The sequence below is a fragment of the Jaculus jaculus genome, chromosome 10 (assembly GCF_020740685.1).
Source record: "Jaculus jaculus isolate mJacJac1 chromosome 10, mJacJac1.mat.Y.cur, whole genome shotgun sequence".
Taxonomy (NCBI): Eukaryota; Metazoa; Chordata; class Mammalia; order Rodentia; family Dipodidae; genus Jaculus; species Jaculus jaculus.
In genome coordinates this window covers 59,965,972-59,993,887 of record NC_059111.1, presented here as the reverse complement: position 1 = coordinate 59,993,887, position 27,916 = coordinate 59,965,972, and the positions used below count along the sequence as shown (strand labels likewise).

The 27,916-nt window shown below is 37.7% G+C and overlaps 1 protein-coding gene across 2 annotated transcripts in view; it reads right to left on the bottom strand.

The window, feature by feature from the left end:
- Window positions 1–27,916, bottom strand: part of Cdk14 (cyclin dependent kinase 14) — a 707,419-nt gene that overhangs the window by 129,636 nt on the left and 549,867 nt on the right. For both annotated transcript variants that reach the window (XM_045161059.1, XM_045161060.1), the window contains one exon: window positions 16,513–16,561. In XM_045161059.1, the coding sequence (XP_045016994.1) occupies window positions 16,513–16,561 (49 nt within the window). The remainder of the gene's footprint in view (window positions 1–16,512; window positions 16,562–27,916) is intronic.

Below are 27,916 nucleotides of genomic sequence, written 5' to 3'. Positions count from 1 at the left end.
GGCCAGTTAGACTGGCACACACACAAAGTTAAATGGTCAAATCAAAATTACAGTGGAGAAGCCCCTATCTCAATCAGGCTGGAAGATTAGGACAAACCACTTGAGGTTGTCCTTAGCCCTGTCTACATGAGCACCATGGCATACACATGCCCTCACAAAAGATTCACAGACCTTATACACATTCACACATACATACTGATAGACACAGTTAAAAAATAAAAATCAACACGATTTTATTATATTGTTTACTTTGTAATTATCTTATGTTACTAAGATTTGCTACACCAAGAACTTTTATATTAATTATACTAATTACATATTATATTGATATATTATATTATACTACATTCATGTACATAGGGAGGAAAGCCAGACCTTAAGAATAGGAAAACCACAGTTAATATTATTGCATAGCCATGCTATAGTGGGAAGGGGATAAGATTTTTTTTGTGTGTGAGTGTGTGTATGGGGTTTGCACATGTGTATCTGTTTGTGCATGTGGAAGCCAGAGGAAACCTCAGGATCATTACTCAAGTAATGTCCATTATTTTTGAGCAGGGTCTTTCAATTGTCTGGAACAGACTGGCTGACCAGAGAGTCCGCAACTGACAAGTACACACCACCATGTCCAGTTTGGTTTGGTTGTTTGCTTGTTTTTTCACTGTGGTTTCTTAAAATCAAACTCAGGTCCTCATATTTAAATGGTAAACAGATTACTCACTGAGCTAGGTCCTCATCTCTTTCTTTTTTTTTTATTTTATAAAAAAAGCCACAATAGCTATTATCTCCCATAGTATCTGAGATTCTGGAATCTAGGAACAGGTAAACTGTATAGTTAGGGCTCAGGATCTCTCAATAGATTGCAGTCAAGTTGATGACTGTAGTCATGTGAAGCTTGATTACAAAAGTTTAAATGGCTGCTGATAAGAGATCGTCATTTCTCACTATATGGACCTCTCTACAGAATTGGCTCCATGACATGGCAGGGAGAGGTGAGCCAGATCCCAAGGGAGAGATGCTTCTTTATAAATGAACCTTGGAACTGATGTGCAGGCACTTCTGCTATATGCTACCGGTAACCAAGACCAACTCCAACATGTTATGGGATAGACAATGGGGGTGAGAACGTAAGAAGAATATGATCTTAAGAGCTGCTGACTACATTGATAACTACAGAAGATACTTGGTTGCTGTTGAACAGATATATATTACAGCCCTACCATATAAATTGACAAATGAGTATCTTACAGAACTGCTCAGGAGGCTATACAATAATCAAAATAGGAAGAGAAAAATTTCTAAAAGGACCTTGAATTTTTCCATGAAGATATTTTTAAGGACTGTTTTCAGGATTCAGTGAGATAATGCAGACAGAGCATTTGCATGTTATGTGGCATGGATATGTGTGTCATGAACAAACATGGAAGCTTCTGGTTCTAATGAGTGTTATTTCCCAACTCTATTTAGACATGGAGAAAATCAAACTGGCCTTAGTAACCATAGTAAGAGTCTTCTGGTTTTGTAGCATTCTTCTTGAATCATAGTATATTATAAAAATCTTTGTTTAGGAGACAATTCAGTAGAAGGTTTACAATTAAAGGAGTGGGGACAAATATAAGTGATCTTACACAAAAATAATATCACCATTTAAAACTTGGTTTAAAATATGTAAGACTATCTTAGTTAAAATATTGTCATTATTACCTTACATATTTTAACAAAGGAACATTATCATGAGAAGTAGAATGTTCAGAATCTGCCTCAAATTTTTAAAAATTTGGAAATGTGTTTTGCTGTGTTATATACTGAAGTATACTCCCTTGTCAACTCCTTTCACTTCTACTCTGTTTGTCTTTTTTCTCCTATCCAATGCTGACCTCATTTTATTGGTTCCCTGTGCTGACTCCTGGTTTGCTGGTCCAGTAGGCACTCAAAGCCACATTGGTCTAGATAACAGTTCACAGGCATATCTTCCACTTGGGCATCCTCATTGCTCCTTCCTCTTTCCAAAACTGCTGTCTAAATGTCAGGGACTTATACACACCTAGACCAGGGCCTGCAGAGTTACAGAGTACTAAAGTAATATCACCAGAATTTGAAGGAACTGTGGTATGTTTAGGATGATGCCGATGTTAGTATAGAGAAAACATTTTTTCATTGTATTTGTTTTGGTTTAGTGGTTCAAAATCTGGAAAATAGTGTACTCTGCTCTATACTATATGCTATATGAGAACCCATTGAAGGAGAAATTTTCTAAATATTTAGAAAAAAATATTTCACACATTTCCTTCAAAAGACACCATTTTCATCTGCATTAGAATGAGACTATATAATTTAAGGTGTGATTTTGGTAGCAAATCTGGCAATGGGTGATAACAAAAGGTAGTTGATGGAAAGCGCAGAAAAAAACCTCAAAACTATTTTTGTATTCTAAAAGCCATTGAATTAAAATGCAATGTATCTTGACAATAGGGTGGATTCCAACCCTATGCTATGAAGAAACATTAAGAAATGCTACCATGTGTCTTTCCTAGTTCCAAGTCCTCATCTTTTTATTTTCTCTCTTTACTTATATAAGTTCCCATCTGATGACATCATTATTAAGTTAAAATGTTTTCTCTGTGGATGACCTGCAGGTCCATTAACAGAAAAACTAACAATCTTAGAATCATAGGGAATTACTTTTTGGAAGGAAGTCCAATATGAAAGCTCATGACTACTGGCAAGGATTTTTATGATATATTAATACAGTCATACTTTGTGGTAAGATGATACTGAAGTTCTTCCACAAAAGGCCCACCTCTTAACCAATAATCCAGCTACCAACTAGTCTGTCATGTGGAGGAGGCAGTGAATCTGAGGGCATAGGAGCTACTAAATGTGGTGCAATGGTGAGCATAGATAAAATGAAGTGATCTTTAAAAGTTATAACTTTAAGGGCCAGGCAAGGAGGCACACACCTTTAATCCCAGCACTTGGGAGGCAGAGTTAGGAGGAGCAAAGTGAGTTAGAGGCCATCCTGAGACTACATAGTGAATTCCAGGTCATCCTGGGCTAGATTGAGACCCTACCTCGAAGAAGAACAAAAAAGAAAAGTGAGTATAACTTTAAAGTTGCATATTCCTTGATTCCTGATTTTAACTCCAGATCTGGCTCTTCTTATACGACAATTCATAATAGAAAGGTACCATTCTCTATATCCATGGCTTAAAGAAACTTAAATAAGCATCATTGCCAAATCTGTTCAAGTACTTACTCTGTTATTACTACTGAAATAAAAGAAATATGAGTAGAAATTGGCAGGTGTACATTTATTATTACCTGGGTCCTAAGTACTTAAAATTTCTAGGTGAAAGTGAGCAAGGCCATATTTTCAGGCATATGGTTAACATGAGGCAGATGCTGATGGCATGCCATATGCCAAAGTATAAAGAATTGTTCTTATGTCTTTAAGCTAGCAGAAATGTAGAAAATCAAAGACATGAATTTTCAGCATTTGCATAAGGATAAGGAAGTGTTTGAAAATGAAAGAAAATAAATTTTTATTATATTACTTGAGAACATACATGAAAATTTAAGAAGTATACTGAAATTATTTCAAAATAGTGCATAAACAGCCTTATTTGGGTCAGTGAAAACAGCTGTCATACACACACACACACACACACATATACATTAAGACATATGTTAATGTGTGTCAAGCTTGTATGCATACAGATTGACAGATAGTAGTACTTTTTTTTTTTTCTTTTTTGAGGTAGGGTCTCAGCCCCAGGCTGACCTGGAATTCACTATGTAGTCTCAGGGTGGCCTCAAACTCATGGTGATCCTCCTACCTCTGCCTCCCAAGTGCTGGGATTAAAGGTGTGTGCCACCACACCCAGCCCATGTAGTACATTTTTAAAGCAAGTCCAACAGAATAGCCTTTTCTTTTTAATGCAATAGTGAGAGAGAAAGAGAGAGAGAGAGAGAATAGAAACAGAGAGAGAGAATTGACATGTCAGGGCCTCTAGTCACTGCAATCAAAATCCAGACATGTAGACCCCTTGTGTACATGTATAACCTTGTGTGCTTGTGTCACTGTGTATCTGGCTTAAGTAGGACCTGGGGAGTCGAACTTGAGTTCTTAGGCTTTGCAGGCATGCATCGCAACCACTAAGCCATCTCTCCAGCCCTGTAGCACATTTTTTTTTTAAGTTTTGGTTTGATATCTAGGAAAGCCAGACATAAATAGGTGATGAAGATCAGAACATAAAACAGCCAGCACCTACAGAATCAGGTCTGCCAGAAGCCACACTTTGAAACTCCATCCAGGATACCCACAAGAAAGGTGTTCAATAGTTAACACAATTGAGGACTTTGCAATATGAAAATCTCTCAGATGTTCCGAGAGAAAGTAAATCCTGGGGCAGAGTCAAAGGATTTAAATTTAAGTCTAGAGCTATATAAGATAGAAATAAGTGAGAAAATAAAAACCTGGGTAGTGGATTTTTTTAGGTGAAAAATCTAATCTACTTTGGTAACTGCTCAGCAGTCACATATCATGGTGGAGGGAGAAGGCAGAACATTTCTGTCCAAGCACAGGGATCTATTGGACAATTGCTCTATTTCTTTAAAAGATTTAATACAGTTTTTAGAAATTTCTAAATCTTCTTAAATAAATTATATAGTGACACAATTTGGCTCTTTATGTAAACAGTAGAAATTAGATTAAGAAAATGAAGAATGTGGCAACAGATTGCAGGTGGAGATCAGGAACTTGCCCCCCAGATGTGACTGTTTAAGTTCACTTTGGACAGGAGTATTTTTCATTTCTTTAGGATAAAAAGTCAAGAACCAGTAGAATTCTTTTGCATAACCCATGAGTAAGGGATATGGTGTAACAGAATTCTAAGGCAGGAAAGGAAAGATTCATCTCAGCACTAAACTGCACAATTTAATGCCAATCGAAAACTTCAGCTAGGGTGATGAAAATGAGAGGTATACTGACAATCCTGTTTGTGTTTATCTTTGTAAATGAAATGATGTGCATAGCCCTCCATTTAAACATATAGGACCTGGTGTGATCCTTAATTTAGTAGTCTCTAAAGTGGCTGAATCCATTCCTAAAAATATTCATTATCCACACAGACACCTAATGTATCAGGCAGGCGGCCTCTTTGGCATATATACTGGGGATCCTTTAACTGTATGCTGAAGAAAGAAAAGATCACACACACTCACTCTCTTTCAAATTTTATGGAAATAAATAGCTGCCCTGTAATCCTTTTCTCCCTCAGAGGTTGCTGCCCTCTACAGGCCACATGGATATCATCATTTAGAGTTCAGTTAGCTCCAGATAATTGGGATCATTTGTAAAGGTAAAATGAAAAGGAGGGGAGAAGGGTGGTTATATCTGTGGGTCTTAAATGCTGTAAGATCAAGATGAGAACCAATCAACGTTTAATACTAATAAGACTTATATTTTATATCTTCAGCTGACGTGCATATATAGAAGTCATAAATAGCACTATAATTTTTTAGTGATGTTTTTCTTAAGAAACTTTTAAGGATGTTAGTAGCCATTTCTGCCTTTCTCTTAAATAGGAAGGGCAGAGTGTAAAATAAAAAGGAGAAGGATAGTTGATTTGGTCTGTCAGTTACTAAAATCTCCATAATTAGTTTCAGTTTTGATCCAAAACACTGAAGCTCATTTCTACATAGGAAATAAAAGCAAATGAATTTAAAGAAATATGCATAGCTTTATCCCCAAGAGTCTCATCTTTTCAACCCTGGATGCAACAAAGTGGTCAAAATCTGGCCTAAGAAGTAAGGGCTCTCCTTCTTTCCACACTGAGTCTTCTGTGGTAGCCATGCCATAAATGTGCACTCTCTCTCACACACAGCTGGTGGATTTGTTAGTTTAGCCACTAAAGGATTTAGCTGGACAAACATCACAAAGATGATGGCTGGTTTAATTGAATTTATGATCAAATGCTTTCCATTTCAGGAAGAGTAGGAAATCACTGATGGGGAGATTTGAATAATTTAAGGAAAGTCCTCTGTTTGGCATCATGTTTGTATATCAAGCCTAAAGGGATTAAATACAGCTGAGAACTAGCAAAGATTTCATATGCAGATACACAAAAATATGCAATACCACAATGTAATGAGGGGAGGGCCAGAGCAATGATCTTGCTGTATTATGCTTCTATTGACTTGCATGTCATTTACAGGCTAAGAGATAAGAGACACACAAGCAAGATTAGGGTTCAATTATAAACCACCCCAAGTTTTTCTGACATTCTCAAAATGCAGAAACTATGTATATATATGTTTACTTGTTCTGTCAGGTGAAACAAGAGAGAATTAAATTGGAGGTGGCATTTTTGCATCTTTATGTATTTTTATTGTTGGTGAAGACACAGAATCTACTGATAAAATCACTGGCACCATGGATATGACAAGCAAGCATGGGATTTTTGCCATGCAGCATGAACTCAGCTTAGTGTCTAAAGAAACAGGATAGTTATCTTAGAAAGTTTTGCCTGCTTTCCAAATGATGACAGATGTAGCAAGAGCATGCTACCAGCCTTTATTCATTGTGTTTCAAAAGATAAGTCACCTATCTTTTATATTGTATATGCCTGAAACAAAATTAATCATTTTTATATTCACCACTGAAACATTGCTTAAGTGTGGACACCCAGAACATATCCACCAGCCTGGGCTCACCACCCTTCAGTCTAGGCAACATGATGGAATAAGTAAAGCAGACAGATGAACTTGGTAACTGATTTGTATTTGGGTTTATTTCATTCTAATTAGAAAAACTGTTGAATAGATGTGTTTTTCAAGATTTAGGGTAAATCACAGTTTTACATTAATTATGTACAATGCTATTTGTTAACATATCACTTTTAGGAAGGAACTGTTACGGGACATGGAATCTTGTTTCTACACAAGTATTTACAGTAAGAACAAAATGGTGATCAAGCAGCCCCCACATGTGCTTCTGGGAGGGCAGATGGATATTCCCTCTGTGTGGGGTCCTATAGAGGAGTGATATCCATGTTCAAGGAACTGAATGGAAATCTGCCTGGCAGAGGAAGGCAGGGAGTGCTGGGAAAAACAGAAGGAAGATAAACTAATATACGTTAAGGATTATGGTTGGTAAAGTGCTGGATAATTTATACCCTTGTCCTATTTAAAGGTTAAACAATAATCTTGCTAAGGGTTTTAACAACTAAAACACTAGAGCCCAGAGAAGTCAGTGGGCTTTCTGAATATCACCTGGCTCAGTCCATAGTTAAAACCTGGCCTCTAGCTGAGTGTGGTGGCACACACCTTTTTTTTTTTTTAAATATTTTTATTTATTTATTTGAGAGCAAAAGACACAGAGAGAAAGAGAGATAGAGGGAGAGAGAGAGATTGGGCGCGCCAGGGCTTCCAGCCTCTGCAAACGAACTTCAGACGCGTGCGCCCCCTTGTGCATCTGGCTAATGTGGGACCTGGGGAACCGAGCCTCGAACTAGGGTTCTTAGGCTTCACAGGCAAGTGCTTAACCACTAAGCCATCTCTCCAGCCCAGCACACGCCTTTAATCCCAGCACTCGGGAGGCAGAGAGGCAGAGGTAGGAGGATCATGGTGAGTTTGAGGCCACCCTGAGACTACATAGTGAAGGTCAGCCTGGGCTAGAATGAGACCCTACCTTGAAAAACCAAAACAACAACAACCAAGAAATATATATCAAAGACGGTGCTGGCTTTGGACATTTTCTTTATATTTGTGGCAATATTTAAAAAGTATAGCCTTCCTTTCTCTGTCTTTTTTCTTGGCTCATATTAATAATAGTTGTTGACCAGGAATTTTTAGGGTAAGAGGAGCACTATGCATACATCACCTATGAGATGTGCATCTCCACATGGATAGTCTAGCAACTGTACCTTCTCAGTAAGTGGAAGTTGATCTCTACTATTAGAGAAAAGCTCCCCAATGAAGAAGGCACGTTATTTCACGACAATCAATTATGGTAAAGTGTGCTGTGGGGGCTACTATATACAAAAAATTACACTGCTATTAGAAATAAACTTTATTTTTTTAGATTCATCATCATTTTGAGGCTGAAAACTCACTAAATTCATAAACATTTTCTTCATCAAAATGTAAATAAATGTTAAGGAAAAAGAACATATACTACTTTGTAAATGAAGTGGTAAACCAGCTCTGCATTTCAATTTTTGGCATTCTATTGCTTACAAATTCACATACATATCCATGGAGCTGAGTGAAGGAGACTTGGGAGGGTTATTTAGAAAATGGAGCCCCTTTTCATAGCATCTCCTACATGGTGTGCAGGAAGCTGAGCCTTTGCAACATTTCTGAGTGAGGGGAGATCAAGGGGAACTGGAACAACAGCAGAGAGGTGAATTCTTCAGGGAGTTCAAAAAGGGGAGAGAACTGTGTGTCTAACCCCTAACAGTTCCCCATAGAAGAGAGAGAGAAAGAACACAAGAAGGAGAAAGGAAGAGAGAGCTTGCAACAGGCAGAACCCCTTGGGAGCGAACAGCGTGGCTTCTGCAAGGTGAAAAGACTGGGAAGAGGGGTATCTTCTTGATTCTCTTTGATACTATTCCCCCTGCAGGTTTATTACACTTATTGGGTACTCACAGCTACTGTCTTCTCAGAGTGTTTACAAATAAAAGATCGAGGTGATGGAAAATATAAAGTAAGATTACTGGCTATGTGTAGAAAATATAATGGCTCTTAAGCATAATTTCCAAAGCATCTGACATCCAGGCTATAAATCACCAGCACGCACTTAAATGAATCCTTCACACATGCATTTACACGTGTTCTGCCCAATATGGTAGCTACTAGTTATTTGTAGCTGTATACATATTCATTAGCTAAATGTAAAAGAAATTAAAATTTAGTTTCCATATCATAACTTGTCACGTTTTAGATGCTCAGGCATCACAGCATTCTAATGGCTCTAATAATGGGCAGTGCAGATACAGAGGTGTCAAGCAAACTTGGTTATCATCAGCCTTATGTATGTTTTTTAAACTCTGTGCTAGGGATGGACAGTGGTTCCTTCCTGATGCATACTTTTGAGTGTATTTATTGTGAACCAGATAATAGAGCCAGAGGGCTATACTTATCACATGATAGGCCAAGGCCAGGCAAAGTGTTTGTGATCTGTCAGGCAACAGGTTTTTGTTCTTCTGATGGACAGAAAATATGCTCCTTCTCTGAGCTTTCTCTGGCTGAAGGCAGAAGAGATGGAGGCAAAATAGAAAGTCAGTAAGATTTGGAACTGGTTTGAAGAAAGAGAAGGCAACACTCTGAAGCATGAAGGAAGAACTGATTGAGACACTAGGCTGACAACTGAGAAGGACTCAGGAACTAAGGAAATTACATACCAATAATCTAAATGAGCCTTGGGGCAAATTTTCCACCAGAACCTCCATGTCAGAGCCCAGGCAAGCCACACATCAACTGCCTTCTGAGACCCTGTGGTGGCTTGAATTAGGTGTCCCCATAAACTCACACATTCTGAATGCTGGGTCCCCAGATGGTGGCAATTTGGGAATTGGAGCCAACTGGAGGTGTGTTAATGGGGGTGGACTTACAGGCGTTCTAGCCAGCTCCTCCTTGCCAGTGTTTGGCACATTCTTTCTGTTGTCCACCTGATGTTGGCCAAGAGGTCATATCCATATTTTCCCCTGCCATCATGGAGCTTCCCCTTAAGTCTATAAACCAAAATAAACCCTTTCCTCTAATCAGCTGCTTTTGGTTGGGTGCTTTGTGTCAGCAACAAGAAGCTAACTGCAACAGACCCAGAGCAAAACAACCAGCTGAGCTCTCTAGATGTCTGCCCTGTGCCCTGTATTAACAAAGTCACAATCACTTATTGTGGCCATCAAATGCTACAGATAGTGATCTCATGTTGGCAGAGGCAGGACTTCAGTCCTCCCCATTATAGTCATTCTAGAGAGCAATTCAAGGAAGCCACTTCCTTCCTCTTCCTGTGGGAAAACATTGCCTACCTGCCCCAAGTTCTGGGTCACTCCAGGAAGTATCTCTGGGCTTTCCTCTTTAATGAGCTGCCTGGCAAAAGGAAGGTATTAGCCACACCAGAAAGCATGTGTACTTTTGGATGAAGAGTCCAACACATAATCTGAAGGCATGAAAAACAATGGCTGTTGCCAACTTCCAAGCCTGGCACAGATTGCCAATTAGTAGGAGAGAAGACGCATATTTTCTGTCCATCAGAAGAACAAAAACCTGTTGCCTGACAGATCACAAACAGCATGAGACCTGCCCTTGGCCACCACTAAGCATTTATAATGACAGCAAATTTTTGCAACAAATGAGAGAGAGAGAGAGAGAGAGAGAGAGAGAGAGAGAGAGAGAGAGAGAGAGAGAGAGAAGCAAATACGCAATGACACAAAATGATAGGGGATAAGTCCCTATGGCAGTGAGGGCTTACGGGTCAGGCAATATCTCACTAGCGGTGTGTGTGTGTGTGTGTGTGTGTGTGTGTGTGTGTGTGTGTGTGTAGTTGGCAGGCCTGCCACTTATGTTGTCATAAACCTAGCCTTTGTTCCACAATGGGTAATTTTTCACAGTATTGCAGGAAGAGATGGACTGGTGGTGGTGGTGGTGGTGGTGGTGGTGGTGGTGGTGTGTGTGTATGTGTTTAGTCTGCTGCAAACATGCTTTCCCCGGGGAGGAAAGAACCAGGTTTCTATTCTATCCAGGTCATTCTGCTGAGTAAATTCAGATAGAAATTTTATTAGTGTCAGAACAGATGTGTCTACCCAAAGCTAAGGTAAGAATAAAATGAAACTAGATTATTTGAAAGTCTACATGAATCAAATATTAGGAGTTTAAAACATAACATTGACTCTTCTCACAAGATTCACTGGAGCATTCTAAGTCAGACTTTTTTACCTGCATTGATCATTTACTTGCCTCTAGTGCTTTTTCACATTTACCCTGTTGCTACTATTAGTGATCAGGCTTTTGCCAAATCTGCTAGATATTTCTAATCTTTGTCCTCTTTGAAACTTTCTCCAAAGAACTTCAGAAGCATGTATGTTTGGATAGACTTCAGTCCTGCCTTGTTTTTGGCTCTCTAGGGCTTGACAGGCTCTAGAAAGCTTCTCTTATTTTAGGTCTGCCTTCTTTTCCTTTCAGGAGCCAAACTGCAATTTTCTATAACTCTTCTCTTAGGTGGCAAGGAAGTTATTGGCATGCATTACACCATACCCACATCATACTTTCAGAATCTGAACTAATGATTCATTCTCTTTCTTTAGGCTGGTATTATGAAAATAATGCTATGGGTTAATAGCAACACCAAAACAACAAAGAATTAAAATTCAAGCTATATAAAATCCCAACTAAAACCCAGAAGTGACTAGTTCATTAGCTAACTGAAACCCCGATAAAGACAAGACAACCAATATAATAAAGTACTGCAAAACAATGGGCAATTATCAGTTGTCAAAGTGTAGATTTTACATTTTGTATACTTTTCTCATTCAGGAAATTATTTTTTGAATATTATATAACATACATATAAACCAAGAGAGAAAAAGACATTATAAACTTGTAACAATGGCTATAAATACATTATCTTGCATGTTTCTTATAGGCAATTGGTTGGTTATGGTACATGCATAGCATGAAACTGCTCAGATAATCAAGAACAGACAAAATTTTATAAAATATTTTCAAGGGAACTGAATGCGATGATGAGCCACACCCCACATCGCCTTCTGCTGCTGCAGAATGTACCAAGGCAGGCAGCTGGCACCCACCACCCATCCTTGAGAAAAGAGGCTGGATTTCAACATGTCAGAAAAAACCACACCCTCAAAGTACATCAATGATGCAGAGAATAACTTCTTTGAAAACATTATGAAAAGTGGTCCCTAGGCACTAAATAAATTAAAACTGCTACTTTGAAGTAAATAGAATTATAACAAAAATAATCAACAGTGAAGATTTGAAAGTGAAGAAAATGTGAAAGTCAAGAAAAAAGGATTTCAAAATCTGGCTTGACTCAACTGTTCCCCCTAGTGTCCCAGCAGTGGACTTACATCCATCACAGTTCTAAACTGCAAGGAAATGGAAAGCTCTAACCTACTTTGCAGTGCATTGGTTTGTTAGATAATTTTATATCAACTTAGAACAAAAGGGAAAAAGTGGAAAAGAGAATCTTTCAGTTTCTTTAGGTTACAACTTAAATCTTAATATCACACATTAGATATAACGAAAAGAAAACGTTTCTCTAACAAATACACAAAGATCATTCCTCTAAATATTAGCTTAACTCCATTATGCTTTGTACATATGTAACACAACTATCTTGCACATTATCCTTAAGATACATTCTGAAGTTAAACATAGAGTCAGATAAAATATTCAAGAAATGTTCAAGAACATGAAGTTAGAAAATATTTCTAAATCTTCCAAACTAGGGAGGGCTTGTGACTGGTGATACATTGAGCTGCAACAGAAACATGTTTGCATTTCTGTTTTTGTAGTAACTAATCATTATTGTTTTTGTATTTACTGCACATCTGAATATGACTTACATATGCTCTTTGGAGAAATGTAGCTACACTTTAACAAGTATTGCTGAGCTAAAGTGTGAGGATAAGAAGTAGGAAAAAGCTAAACTGCTCCCATCCAAAGTTTGTGCATGGCCTTTGCTTTCCCTGCTAAAGGTTATGTTTTCCAGATATGTCTTCAGTAGCTTAGTGGTTTCTCCTTAGTTCTCATTTCAATAATTTCAAACCTCCCAAATTGTTCAGCTGTTAAAAAGTTCCAAAACAAGCAAATGTGTTCCTGGAATCTTACCCTGCATTTTGCTGGAGAGTCTATACTCAGGCTTCTTCTCCAGCCAAAATAATAAAAGATCTTTTAAGTGGCTAAAATTCTTGGTGGATTGCACATACATGCCAATGTCAGACAACTATAAATAGAGAAATTTGGAAGAGAAATAGGGAGGGCCTTTGTAATGCCAATGAAACAAGATAGAATGTTTTGAAGGCAGTCCATATTTTTACAAAATTAAGGTTTGTCTCCATCTAGCACAAATCCCCTTGATGCAGGAAAAGCCACATGGCTCATACACTTCCAGGATAAGGGAATAAAGGGGCTTTCCTTTTGTTACTGATGCAAATTTGTTATTCTCAATTTTCTAATAAAGATTTTTTCGTAATATTATGTTTTCAGTTTGGGTATCAGCTGGCTCTTGATACTTTTCTCCATCATTGCTTTGTTTTTCTCAGAATATTAAAAAATCATTCAAAAGATAAAATGATGCCCATAGCTACTACTATAAATGAAGTCAGCAGGGAATTGCATGGGTGTTACCCAGGACAGATGTGTTGCCCAAAGGCACCAGGCACTCGTGATAGCTATTTAGTGATAGAAGGCATTCTTTTCAAAATTCCTACACTTGGGCAGATTAATACCTCCACTAGCTTTAACAGGTTGGTTAATGCATGTTTTTAAAGGCATTGCTACTTAATTTTGATAGTAACTGACTTTTTTATTTGGACTCACACATCTTATATTAGCCATCTAAATTGAATTCAAATTAGTTCTTGCAAATTATTTTGAATCTATTACCATGGTACAAGCAATGTTAACAATTGCTTCAGCTTAGTAATTGTGGTACAGATAAGCAAATTAGTAACGGCAGTGGAGAAAATGAACACTGAAGAGACCTTAATGCAGTTCTTCCTAATGCAGACTAAAAGTAGGATGGTTCAGAACGTCAGTCTTGGTTACCAGGTACATGAGGAAGAAGAATCAAAAGTATAATTAATGTCCCTGGATTCTTAGTTCTCTAAATTTCACTAAGTTTGAATCCACTAAAGGCTTTCATTTAGCTCTAAAAATTTAGCACCTACCACTGATATAACCATTAAGTGAGCCCAGTGTAGTGGCATATGCCTTTAATCCCAGCACTCGGGAGGCAGAGGTAGGAAGATCACTATGAGTTCAAAGCTACCCTGAGACTACACAGCGAATTCCAGGTCAGCCTGGGCTACAGCAAGATCCTATCTCAAACAAAAGTAAAATTTCATAACATTTTGTAATGATTTTAATATTGAACATTCCTGAAATTAGCTTTTAAGGCAACAAAAAATGCGAGTTATAGGTAACTAAAAGCAAGATCCTACACAAGTCACATTCATGGTTTAAAAAGCTTATCTGTAGCTTAGCTTTTAATGGTTTCCCTAAACCATTGTCCAAGTATGCTGGAAGTGGACTCAGCTTATTAAATGACTCACAATTCTAATTCCAAAAAACTAGAATTCTAATAATCTGTTTCTCACAGCCATACATACAATAGCTATATACAATTTATAAAATTTTCCTGCTACTTCAAATATATGGCTAAAAATTCAACTGCTTTATCTAGTATGGCTTTATCTTGGAGGACAAAATATTGAATGGTCATAAGGCAGGAATATGTTTGATAAACTCTGGTGGGGGCTCACTAGTGTATGTACCCTGGGTACTAAAACTCTTAGTAAATGAGTTAGTCCAGGAGTCAGTGGATTGGTAAAAGATGAAGAGTACACTTGGAACACAGTATACAGGACATATGTGTCCCAGGGGGAGATTCTATACCTTATAGGTTTAAAAGTGACTTTGTAAGTGGCAAAAGCACCTATGGGTTGGAGATATGGCTCAATGGTTAAGGTGCTTGCCTGTAAAGCCTAAGGACCCAGATTCAATTGCCCAGTACACACATAAAAGTCAGATGCACACAATAGTGCATGCATCTGGAGTTTGTTTGCAGAGGCTAGAGGCCCTGGCATGCCTGTTATCTCTCTCTCTAATAAGTAAATTACTTTTTAAAAAGCACCTAACATGTGGCCCAGCTATATCACTCCTGGGACTATAACTCAGGAGTCTACATCAGCATTCCACTGAGAGGCTTGTTCATCCATGTTTAATGAGGCACTACTCACATTAGCAAAGTTACAGAACACGTGTAGACACTCACCATCAGATAATGAAAATGTGGTATACATGCTCAGTGAGCTTTATTCAGCCATAAAGAAGAATGAAATTGTCTTTTGAAGGAAGAGTTATAACAGAGGTGATCATATTAAGCAAAACAACCCAGATTTGGGAAGACAAATATCAAATGTTTTGTCTCATATACAAAATCTAGATCATACACACACACACACACAGAGAGAGAGAGAGAGAGAGAGAGAGAGGGAGGGAGAGAAAGAGAGAGAGAAAGAGAGACAGAGGGAGAGACACACCATGAAAGCAGAAGAGGAACAATTTGAGATGAGGAAGAGGACTACCAAGAATGGAGAAGCAAGGAATAGGAGAGAGCAGTGTGGATAAATACAAAGTACATGATAAAATTGAATGAAAATGTCATTATGAAATCTATCACTTTGTACAATGTATTACATTAATAATGAAAAGAACTTCATACACTACTTTCTATAAAAGCTTTATGTTAGTTAAAAATGATTACATCAATACGTTCTTCCAAATACATATTTGCTGGTTGTAGTGGCACACTGGTAGGAAATTGCTGAAGACGCAGATGCAGGAGGATTAGGATTTCAAGACCAGCCAAATACAGATTTAACTAAAATATGGCCAAATCCCTCATATGACCACAGAATGTAATATATTTATTCCAAGAATTCCTTACAATCAATCAGCTGCCCACCATCCCTGAAAACATTGATTAAAATCATTTTAATATAAAATCTCTTTGTTTCTTATTTTTTATCATCATAAGTGATGGCGTCCAAAATTAAGAATGTCACAATATAAAATGTGAGACTATTATACTAAACACCTCATACAAAACCAATGTTATATCAGAAGATATTAAAACAAAAGCTAGTTTACTTCAAAAAGTCAACTATATTTTCTTCATTATGGTGCTTGAAATGTGATGCCCATAGCCCAAAGGGAATGATTAATAAGCCCTGCTTCCCATGCTGGATGGCAGTAAGAACCCTTGTTTGATTTGCAAGACCCAGGTCTTAATATTTGCGAAATTTTCACACCAATAAAACTGTTAGAAAAAGATCAGATGAAAGGAAAGAAATGAAAAAAAGTATATATGGCTCAAGCAGTAAATATTCATAGCTTTATAATGAAATTTAGTGAGAAATGTGGGTAAATTGAAAAAAATGAAACCATCATTTTATCTAACTGCCACCAATGCCATTTATTAGAAAATCAGTCATTATATTGTGCAAATGTTGTTTTGCCAGCATTAAAATATTTCCTGGAACTTAGTTACAAGAAGATGAACCATAGTGAGTTCAAAAATTTACAGTCTTTGGAAAATGTCACATTGGTTGTTCTGTTTAGGTTAAAAATGCTGACTGGCACACTGATAGAGTTTATTTATGGTTTAATAGCTAAAGGAATGTATGGATAACAGCATGAAAGAATGAAAAAATATCATTAAGAGAGAGAAAGAACATGAACAAAATCTGCATAAAGACTTACTTATTCCATGCTTGTCTGAGGTTTTTAGAGCTGTACAGGGTAAAGCGTTCTGAAATAAAAGAGAAGAAAAATGATAAGCAATGTTGGTATGAATATATGTTTCAAGACTGTTGAAGAAAACAACTTTTAATAGAACACTTTCTTTTGAGACAGGATCTCATGTAGGCCTGGCTGACCTGTAACATACCATGTGGACTAGGATGGCCTTGAGATTATAGCACTCTTCTTTCCTGTGCCTCCTGAAAGCTGGAATTATAAGAGTGTGCCACCATGCCTGGCAAAACTCACCATGGAAAGGAGTCAACTTTCAATTTACGGTTAGGCTTAGCCATAGCACGGTCTTATCCTACAGATTGGGCTATGTACAAAGTCAAAGCAGAAGTCCATAACTCTGAAACATTGCTTTCATTTGCTTAGAATGATTCATTTCATAATGTAGTTTTCTCAGTAATTATTTCTTAGAATAACTAAACTTTAATTGAATTGAAAACAGGAATAAAATTCTAATCTCCAAATTCTATGGAGCTTTATAGGAGAATATTGACATGCTTGTCATGTGAGACATGCTGCTTTGCCTATGAAGATTAAAAGTGTATGCACCAAGCCTGCTTTATTTTTGAGGATCAAACTCAGGTCTTCATGCTTGCAAGGTAATCCCTTTACCAACAACTATCTTTTTTCCTAGTCACTTGACCATTTCTTAATTCAGCAAGTTCACATATAGATTATTGTAATGTTAAGAAGGTAGACATGAGCAAAACAGAAAATGTTCTTCTCCCAGAAGCTTGTCTTTCATGTAGTTCAAGAAAAAGAATAAAAACAATAAAACCACCAACTCTGCCTGTTCAACACCAAGAAAATGAACAAATGGTTTTAGAAGGTGGTGTTAGAGCAAAGTCAAAGAAATGCACTGTGGAGTGACAAATGTGAGAAGGAAAATGGAGGTTAGGTGATGAGGGGAGACCAACTTAAAACAACATAGTCGGCCTGGTGTGGTGGCGCACACCTTTAATCCCAGCACTCAGGAGGCAGAGGTAGGAGGATCACCATTAGTTTGAGGCCACCCTGAGGCCGTATAGTGAATTCCAGGTCAGCCTGGCTACAGGGAGACCCTATCTCCAACAACAATAACAAAAACAAAAACAAAACATTGTCCATCACACTAAGTTCCCAATGGAAATGTGGTTGGAATTCCATTAGAATATCTATTTATCAAAAAAGCATCATCATTTTTTGTCTAAGACAGTGTTTCTATATATATCCTTCAGTAACATTACACAATTTCTTTTTGTACATAAACTCATTTCTTGTTATTTATATTAAGTAGGCTTAATATAGCATAATATTAGTTGATTTCCCACATCAGTGTTGTGTGCTTGTATTTATAACCTTTTAATAGAGCACGTCAACATGATCTATATTGTTTTTGTTACAGTATACATTGTTTAGAAGAACAAAAAATAAACTTAAAAAATACAGTTTCCTAGCTCTACACCAGAAGTTACTGAAGTAGAGTGCCTGAAAACACTGCAATGATTCATACATTTGTTTATCCATCCATCTATCCATCTGTCCGTCTCATCCATCCATCCACTCACTCAACTACTGTCTTTGTACAACTACTGCAAGTCAGGTAAACTTCTTGTGACTGAGGATACATGAAAGAAACAAGCTAAAAAGACTCCTTCATGCAGGGATCTGGCCTTTTGGAATTGTGTGTACATTGTGTGTATAAGACTGGGCTATGCTAGAGGCCAGGATGGTGGCTAGAGTAAAGAATCCTGGATAGGAGGCAGGAGGGAAGATCTGATCAATGCTTTTTTCTTTTAAAGATCACTCTAGGAACTAATTCTTTCATTTACAGAATACATAGTAGAAGGCAAGGCTGGATGCAGGAGACCAATTAAGGGTTACTACAATTGTCTAGGAGTAAGACCACATGACTTGCAATATGGTGAATGCATTGAGAAAGGGATTCAGACCCTAAAAATGTATAGATGTGAAGAAAAGGAAGGATTACTGATGCACGAGTTGGGGGTTCCCTACAAAGGCAGAAGTCAAGGATGACTGACAATGCACTTAGTGTTTTTTCTTTTCTAGGTTTTAAAGGTGCGGAATTCGATGCATGACTCAAATAGTACTCTGAGAATAAATTAATCTTTCTGTGAGAACTCTAAAGGTACTTAAAATGGAGTGCTCATGGAGTTTCAGAGTATTATTCAAGTAGGGGTAACTAACAAAATATTTCATAGTGTGTAAGGCACAGAGGGGGAGCAGTGAGAGCATGAACTAGATCTTATGCAGGGTGTATGAACCAAGTATAGCTCCATTACAGACATCCATTCTTATAAATACATGGGCAACAGTACACCTTAGCAGATAGTGTTTATAGGTTTCAAAAGAATGTATAATTTTTTAATTTATTCTCTACTGGGCAGCATTATTAGATATAACAGAATTTAGCCATTATTAGTACAGAAAAGATATTAGAATCATATTTTATGATTGAGGATGGAATGACAAGGAAAGGAGAAACATGAATCATAGTGCTTTTCTAATGTTTTAAAAATATTATCTCAAGTCTGATATTAAAAAACAGATTTTTAAAGATTAATTGCATCAAATGTCCTTGTATGACAAATTTGATTCTCTTAATTTTGTACTCCCTGCAAGGCAATTTAAATAATTTTCTACGATTTCAGGATGAACCAGAATTCTATTACAGGTAAAAGTAATGCAATCTTGCATTAACAAGTAAATTATTATTCTTACCAATTAATGACCACACATAAATAGTTCTAAGAATTGCTTCTATTTAAAGCTTGATAGGATCTGCTAATTTAATTGATTTTTTTTTAGAAATACAATATGTCATTTTGGCTGTGCACAGAAGACAAAATTGATCATCAGGTATGCTATATGAGAGTGAAAACAGTAAGACTGGAGTCTCACTCTCAGGTTTGGCTTCCATCAGTATTTGCATAAAATCTTAATTCCTTTAGTCAACATTATTTGGGAACCTGCCTGGATGCAAGGCAATACACTGTGCAGGGGCACATAGAACTGGTTAGAGTTCAGTAATGCAGGCATATAACTACAGAATTATGGAGACAGGTTGAGAAATGGATACAGATACAGCTCCTCCCCCCCCCACACCTAAAGTAAAAAGGCTAAAGAATGACTGACACATGTGTTTCTTTTCCATATGAAGGCAAGTTAAGTTCAGACATCTGTAGCTAGCTCCAGGAACACTCAGGATTCTTTGCACTCAACATTTTCATATTGTCACTGCTAAAGTGCAGTCTTAAGTGGGTGGACATATTTATAATGTTTTCTGCAATGAGCATGGCACTTATAATTAGACTAAAAGATTATATTTTAAAAACAACTTCACTGGATAAAGGAATGTTTCATCATAATGAAAGCAACATGATGTTTAAATTAGTGACCCAAATTGGGAAAAAATATATTTCAAAAAATAGCCAGCTGTCTGTGAATAACTTTATCAGATTATCTGAACATTTGCATATGAATATTTTATACTACTCACCTTCAGCTAAGTGTACTCTCACTCACTACTTTAATGTCAATTTTCTGTTTCCAATTATGCTTAAACTAGTTTAGAGTGCTATTATTTAAAGCATTGGCTAACTCATAGCATCGCTGAGGACTGCAATTAATTTAAACCTGCAGGCTGACTTTCACCTTCTCTTCTTGCAGAGACATTGCAGAGGAGGATCAGAACGCAGCAGGAGACCAGGGAGAAGAGCCTTCAAGAGGAAATCACTTGCTAGGCTACAGGAGCTAGAGGCAGAAGGCTAGAAAGGTTTTCCCTTAAGCCCAGTCCCTGTGCCCTGCAATTCCTTGACATTCCACATGACAAATGGAGAACAGTGCTACATACTGTAAACTATTCTTACTTAAGAGAGTTTGATTTGACATGGCTTGAGGCTCTGGAAAAGCAAATTGTAATCCTCATGAAAATAAAGCCTGAATTGGATTTTATGCATTTTCTTATAGGTATAAACTGGATATTCCAAGAAGTTAATTTTAAATTCTATCCTTATGGCTCTCTTCTCTTCTAAGATACTGCTGTGTCTTTAACTTCAATAACATGAGAACATACCAACAAATCAACCAATAAGAAAAACCCCAAGTATGTGCACAGACTGTCAAAGATGGTGTGGATATTTTTCTCTTGGGAGTGGGTGAAAAGTAGGGTTAACAATAGGGTGATCATAAAAACTCTCAAATCTTAGTGCATTTAAAATATATACTTGATATTATATAACATATTACTGTCATCAAATGAGCATTAGTTAATAAGCTGACATAAAGATAAGTTTGTCAAAAATACAACATATAGTGATAGAAGTTCTTTATAAGTGAGTCCCAGAAATTATCCAACTACTCACATTTAGAATTTACAGTTTTAATCTATTTTTAATATATGTATTTACTCTTACAAAGCTCATAGGAAAGAAGCCAGAATTTAAGAAAAGGATTGAGGCCATTCCAGAGGGCGCCTCTCTCACCTGACCAAATGCCTATCTTGGGATTGTTTTGTTGGAGGGAAATGGCTTGTTTTATATAAGAGTTTATAATTACTACAATCATGAAGAACCCTGGTTAAATTTCAAATAATCATCATAATAATTTGTTTATATAACAGACAATATATTTTTGGAGGGAAGTCACCAGTGTCTATTCTCTCACTCATTCTGCAAATATTTACTGTAGCTCAGCAGTCTGCCAGCACTGTTGGGTACAGGAGTGCACAAAACAGTTGCAAAAGTAGCCTGCAGCCAACCATGCAAACCAACATTAAAGGACCCTCAAAGAAGAAAACCCTTTTCATAAATGTTCATGACAATTGGTATGCATGGCTTACTTTCTTTTATTTATTAGGGAAACCAAGCTAAACAGTGGATATTCCAGTTAGGATTTGGGCCAAGATATTTAAAAAACTAGATTTATAGTTCATGTGGTTTTCAAATATGAACTCACTTTGCTACTCATTGTAATACTACTGAGAGTAGGGTATAATGACCTCTATTTTATACAGGAGAACTCAAAAGTGTCAAAGCAGGAATTTGAACTTCAGACTGTCCAGACTTGGGATCTACACTTTCTGTCATTACAGTTATGACACGTGGTTGGATCTGAGTTGTAAGAGACATGAATTTTTACTGTGAAGTATACAAAGCCAGCAGCAAGACCAAAGCATAGACAATGGTAGTTAAAAACCTGCATGCCAACAATTCTCTCACCATTCATATGAAATACAGGGCATTCATCTTTCAAGTTCTAGTGTTCTTAGATGTATTACTTAAAGTTCCTTCCCTCAGTTTTCCCACATCAGGATAATTCACAGTTGCTACCTTATAAGGTATGAGATCAAATAACCATAAGATTCATCTCAAGAGTTGATTATGAAAACTCAATACTTAACCATCACTAGTATCACTATGATTCATAATAAAAATATGCTTGAAAAATTGACCAACTGGTACAGTTAATTAGGCATATACCTAGAAAACATACAGTACACCAGGGAGGATAACAATCTTTGCCAAACTATTTTTGATGCAACAGGAAAATGAATGAGAACAAGAAACACATTGGTATTTTCAACTCCTATACTATAATTCCATGATCTGTTTTTTAAATATTTTTTTGTTTCTTTTTATTTATTTGTTTGAAAGTGACAGACAGAGAGAGAAAGAGGCAGATAGAGAGAGAGAGAAAGAGAATGGGTGCACCAGGGCCTCCAGGCACTGCAAACAAACTTTAGACACGTGCACCACCCTGTGCATCTGGCTAAGTGGGTCCTGGGGAATCGAGCCCCGAACCAGGGTCCTTAGGCTTCACAGGTAAGTGAACCCTAGGTAGCCTTCTGCAGCATGCTTGGAAAGGACTGTGCCACTGAACCACATTCCTAGCTCTTTGTCTAATGAGACTTGGTCTTGATCATATAGTTCAAGCAAGCCTTAAACTTGCCATGTAGCCCAGGTTACATTCAAACTATGATCTCTGTTTCCACTCTTGACAGTGCCACCATGCCTAGCAGTAATTCTGTGAGTCTCATGAATTAGACGAAGGTGAGGGTTGCCATTCTGAGTATCACTGGTTCTTTTTTACAGTAGAGATGATAAATAAATACACAGTGCTGGCCCCAGAGGCACAGCATCTGTTTATGTAACCAAACCTGACCTTTCTTAGCAATACCCACTGTAGACATTATTGCTTGTAAGCTACAAAAGCATGCTGTGATGATGCTGTGTCCAGGGCAAGTGTAAGTGAGGGAGTTTCAGTAGTTCCTACAGATGCACCAACCAGGAGTAGTCAGTTTACTGCTCTATGAATATTTTGGAATAAAACAGTACTTGTATCTGAAATAATGGAAATCTGTTTCTCTTTAACCTGTGTATCAGCAAAATTATTATTACTCCATACTCATGTGTTTGTCTTGAAGAAGCCCCATGACAATCGTTTATGTGGGTGGTAAACCACAGTAAAGAGGAGGTTGGCTCACTTGTTTAGCAGGAGTAGCTGACAAGTCAGAAGTCAGAAGGCACAGTAGGAGATACCAGATTATTATTCAATAAATAATGATTCTTGACTCCTTTCTTCATGATTGGGACATATTTCTGTCCCTCACCACACATCATTTGTGTGATTATCAGAGCGTTAGTGGCATTGACACAGCAGAGGCTTGAATGTGCCTATGGTACTGAGGCTCTCCTGTCTTGGCTCCTGTCTTTCCAACAAAGCAGTCAAATGTTCTATAATAAAAAGGGAAAACTGTTTTAACACTATAAGAGTTGTCTATATCCACAGTTAATTCTGAATTCTGATCTCAATGCTCAATTTTTTTTTTTTTTTTTTTGAGGTAGGGTCCACTCTAGCCCAGGCTGACCTGGAATTTACTATATAGTCTCAGGGTGCCCTCAAACTCACAGCGGTCCTCCTACCTCTGCCTCCTGCGTGCTGGGATTAAAGGCATATGCAATCATGCCTGGCTAACTTTTTCTTAAACAGGACAATAACCAAACCATACAAGTTAGGAAGTAGCAAGGATTTTCATACTATAAAAAGTGTGTGGGTATGGAGAGTATTATTAAAGACACTGAGAAGTCTTCATTTGGGCAAATTGCATTCTGTATTGTATTGGCTTTTGTGAGGTGAGGTATGGATAACTACCATGCTGAAAGTGATAAAATTTTCAGGGGCAGGAAGAGTGAAACAAGATTCTTTGGGTTTTAAAAAATAAGTCTACATTTAGAAGAGTTTCACTTCCTCTTTACAACTTATATGTATTACATTTTTTCTGCTACTTTATTGGGATTCCGTTAGTCTCCATTACTTTGGATGCTACTAGTGAACATAGATAGGAAATATTTCAAGCAGATGAAGAGAAGGCAGGAATAGACAGTATCTGCTTTACATCAAAACATTTCTACATGACAGATTTCTGTCTGAGTACTTGATGACCCACCAAAGGTCAGTGGTAAGACCCTATTGCTGAAGACACCATATACAGTTGACATGTAAGATGGAAAGACATGGCTGGAAGCTGGAAGAGAGTCAGTCGCCACACAGTCAGCATGTCTAGTGCCAGAAGGTGCTCCATGGGCAACTGGGAGAAAATGACCAATATATGTCCAAGCAACTCATGGTCTAACCTACTTAGCAGCAAGTAATCTGTCATGATGTTCACACAAGTGCAATAGTGGCACGCAGCCATGGTGGGAATCCAACTGCTCTTGATTTGGCTAACTGATCCACTCAGTTGAAGGGAACCCATAGCTGGAGCTGGGAAACAAGTCAGAACCATATCCAAAAATGAGCCCGCTTTCTATTATCAAGCTACCACCAATCGTGGGCTACAAGAGGGCCTACACCAATTAACTTCTGTCTAAAAACAAATGGCTATCCCATTTATCTGGTGCTAACTTTACTCTCTGTCTGAGAATCTGCTTCTCTTTTTCAGATAGATGCAGATCATAAGGAGAGAACCACCCCATCATACCTCAAAAGGGCCCCAGCTGAAACTAAGAATAATTGGCAAAAACAAGCATGAATGCTGTTTTCTTGGTGAACCGGGTCCAGCACAGGGTAAAAGAGATCAACACAGAGAATAATCAACTCCTACCAAATCAAATATCCAGAGACACAGAGGCTCCCAAGACCTCATCACTGAAGCAGACCTAAAATGAATCCAACATGGCTCAGGGAAATTTGTGGAAGAGGGGGCAGAAAGAATGTCAGAGCCACACATTGGGTCATGATACATAGAGACATTTCCTCCCACCCATAATGGAGGGCTAACCCCACAATGCATGACCCATATACCCCAACAAGGAGGGGCCGGAGGAGAAAGAAGGCTAACAATGGTACCAACTTGACTGTATTCACGGAGTATAAAACTAATTAAAACAAAAAAACCCTTTTTAATTAAAAAAAAAAACAAACATTTCTACAACTCCCACAGACATCATCTGCCTATTGTAGAGGAATGAATTTTGAGTGATTAACAAGAGATTCAATTGCTTTTAATTTTCTTTTACATATTGGCCACATCCATGACATAGTATATCAAATCCATAGTCAGCAACAGCCATAAAAGAAAAGAAATCCCTACATCTGTGGAGTCACTGCTCACCACTGTAATGATATTTGGGGATTGCTTTTATGAAATCTCTTACACCAGGGCTATAGGCAAAAAGGACCGGTCAAGAGGAGTTCACACTTGAGATGAAACCTCTTTCCAGCTCTGAAATAGGTCTGTGGCTTTTTGTAGAAGGCAGGCCCTTTGGAAAACATAAAACATCAATTTCCTTCCCTGCTCAAGCTCCTCTAGTGGTTCCTCTCATACTTCAAATACAATCCCCAGTCCTCTTTGTGGCTATTCAAGGACCTGGCTCTATAAATTGTCTCTTGTTGCTTTCCTGTAGTCATATTTGTCTATCCACATTTGAAACTTGTCATTTGTCTACTCTCTGTCCCCTCTTGGGCTTGTGAGCTATGCAGGGAATGTAGTTTTTCTGCTTTCTTTGTGGCTGTGTCTCTGGCACCTGCAATTCTGCCTGGAACAGAGAGATCACTCAGCCACAGTGGAAGCTATTGGCGGTGGAACAGAGGGAACAGATGTGCAGCCTCAGTGTTCACACTCCAGCTTGTGGCCACTAGTGGCCTCCAGTAAGAAAGTTCAAAAAGTTCACAAATTTAGTAATTAGCTGACTTTACACCCTGTGACAGCAATGATATTTATCTGTGAGCAGAGGGATAGCAAAGCTGATATAGATGGTGGCTGACATTCAGAGAGAGCTCAGAATGTCCTAAACATGTGTCAGTAAACCATAGAGGACTGTCAATAATAAAATCTGACTCAAGAACCAGAGGTTTTCATAATAATTATTAGGTATGTCATTTTTATAACCATCACATAGCAGTATACTTATACCTAACCTATAATCACGGCAGTTGCTATCAATACAAAAACAAGACAAAAATTCCTGAGGCAAATCATAAAGGTCAAATGAGAGGAAGAGAACATATTTCTAATGATGAAAGTATCACTTTATAGCTTTAACAGTTAGAGTGAATTTTTATATTAATGATATTAGCTGACTCAAATTGTAAAAAATAGGTCAAGTACAAATAAATAACAAATCAGTGAAGAATATGTGAGAATAAGTTATATCACTTAACTTCTCTAGATGCCTGTGGTCTGGGTTGCCAATGAATCCTTCTTGAAGAGTAAGGAAAGGATGGATGCATGCCAAGGCAGTCCTCACTGTAGGTGTGGTCTGTGCAAGACCATCATAGCATCATTATGCCTTCTCCCTAGACTTCTTACACAGTGCATCCCAAATCATCAATATCTCTTGTGGCTTCCACAGCTTTTCATCTTCTTCTTCAAGATGTGGGGAAAACCCAGGATGTGGATAGGATCCAAGTAGCACTTCCTACCCCAAGTATTGCATAGCCCACACTCAGCATCAGTCATGGGCATTTTGGAATTGACAACTCATTGGAAGAACGGTTTAGCAGGGCTTAAGAATGTCCTCATAGTTAGCAGGAGATGGGTGAGTGAAGGTAGACACTGTTACTTTCTAAGATGGGGCAGGCAGAGCTGAGAAGAGCCTGATGATTGTCCTTCAGAGTCCTAGCTGTGCAGACAAGGGAGCACTCTTAAAGATACCTGAGCATAGCATGCTTAGGAGTGACAGGCAGACCTGGACTTGAGTTTGGGATTGCCATTTATGTCACTGGCTGAGGCTTTGGGTAAGCCACATGATCTTTCTGACCTTCAAGTTCCCAATTTATTTATAAGATGGGATAGCAACATTAAGATAATAATATAGCAGCTCAGATTTATCCTGAATATTAAATGAGATAACATGTTAAAATTTTCTTAAGTAATGAAATAAAACATAAAAGGCAAGGTGTGGTCACCATGGCTTTGTTTTTCTGAAATAATTTATTTCTCTCATAAGGATTAAAAGCTTGGACCTATTTGGCTTAGGGTTCCCATCTGTAACCAGGAAGAGCTTAAGGACAAAATGTTCTCTCCATTACAAACTCTCAGTGTGAGCAAGTCCTTTGGTAAATACTGACTTCAAGGGGTACGTGTCTATGCTGTTTCAAGTCTAATAATACCATGATTCTCCACTTTGCCTCTTCACTCTGCTGGTAAATACTTTGTATTTATTCCATTCAGTGTAAGACCTCTCATATTTATCAAAGTTATTCCAATCAAATAGCCTCCTGCATTGGACAATTAACTTTTTCTAAGAAATAATGTAATCACTTTGGAAATCCTGTTTCCTTGCTTGATTCTGAAAAATAGAACTATTTTATTCTAAATTACATTACTTTTCATTGCCTCTAGTCTGGCACTGTTTTTTCTTCCTCAAACTTTAAAGTGTCTTCCTGTTTGACCTCCTCAGTAACAATTCATCATTAAACCACGACTGAATGCCCCTTTTGTTGGAATATTTAAGGGATGAATGGATGTATCATACATGGAGTCTACATGTTATTTTGGTATGAAACTATTTTATGTAGTATTATTTGAGGCTTTGTGCATACATTTTTACCAAATACAGACATGAAATCTCTAATTTTCTGACTTCTAAAAAGCAGACCAATTGCTAGCAAGGTGTTATTTTTAGAAAAGAAAAATCAATGAGAAGTTGTGAGCCACATAAATTCAGCTTTGGCAGTGAGGAGAAAGAAACAGAGAGCAACATACTTCACATAAGAAACAGATCCACTTTCCATGTATTTTAAGGGAACTTAAAATAGGAGTAAATGAAAAAGTAGGAGTTTCATGGGCTAGACATCTCATTATATGTAACATGCACATATAGAGCAACACATATGTCTGTGGCATACA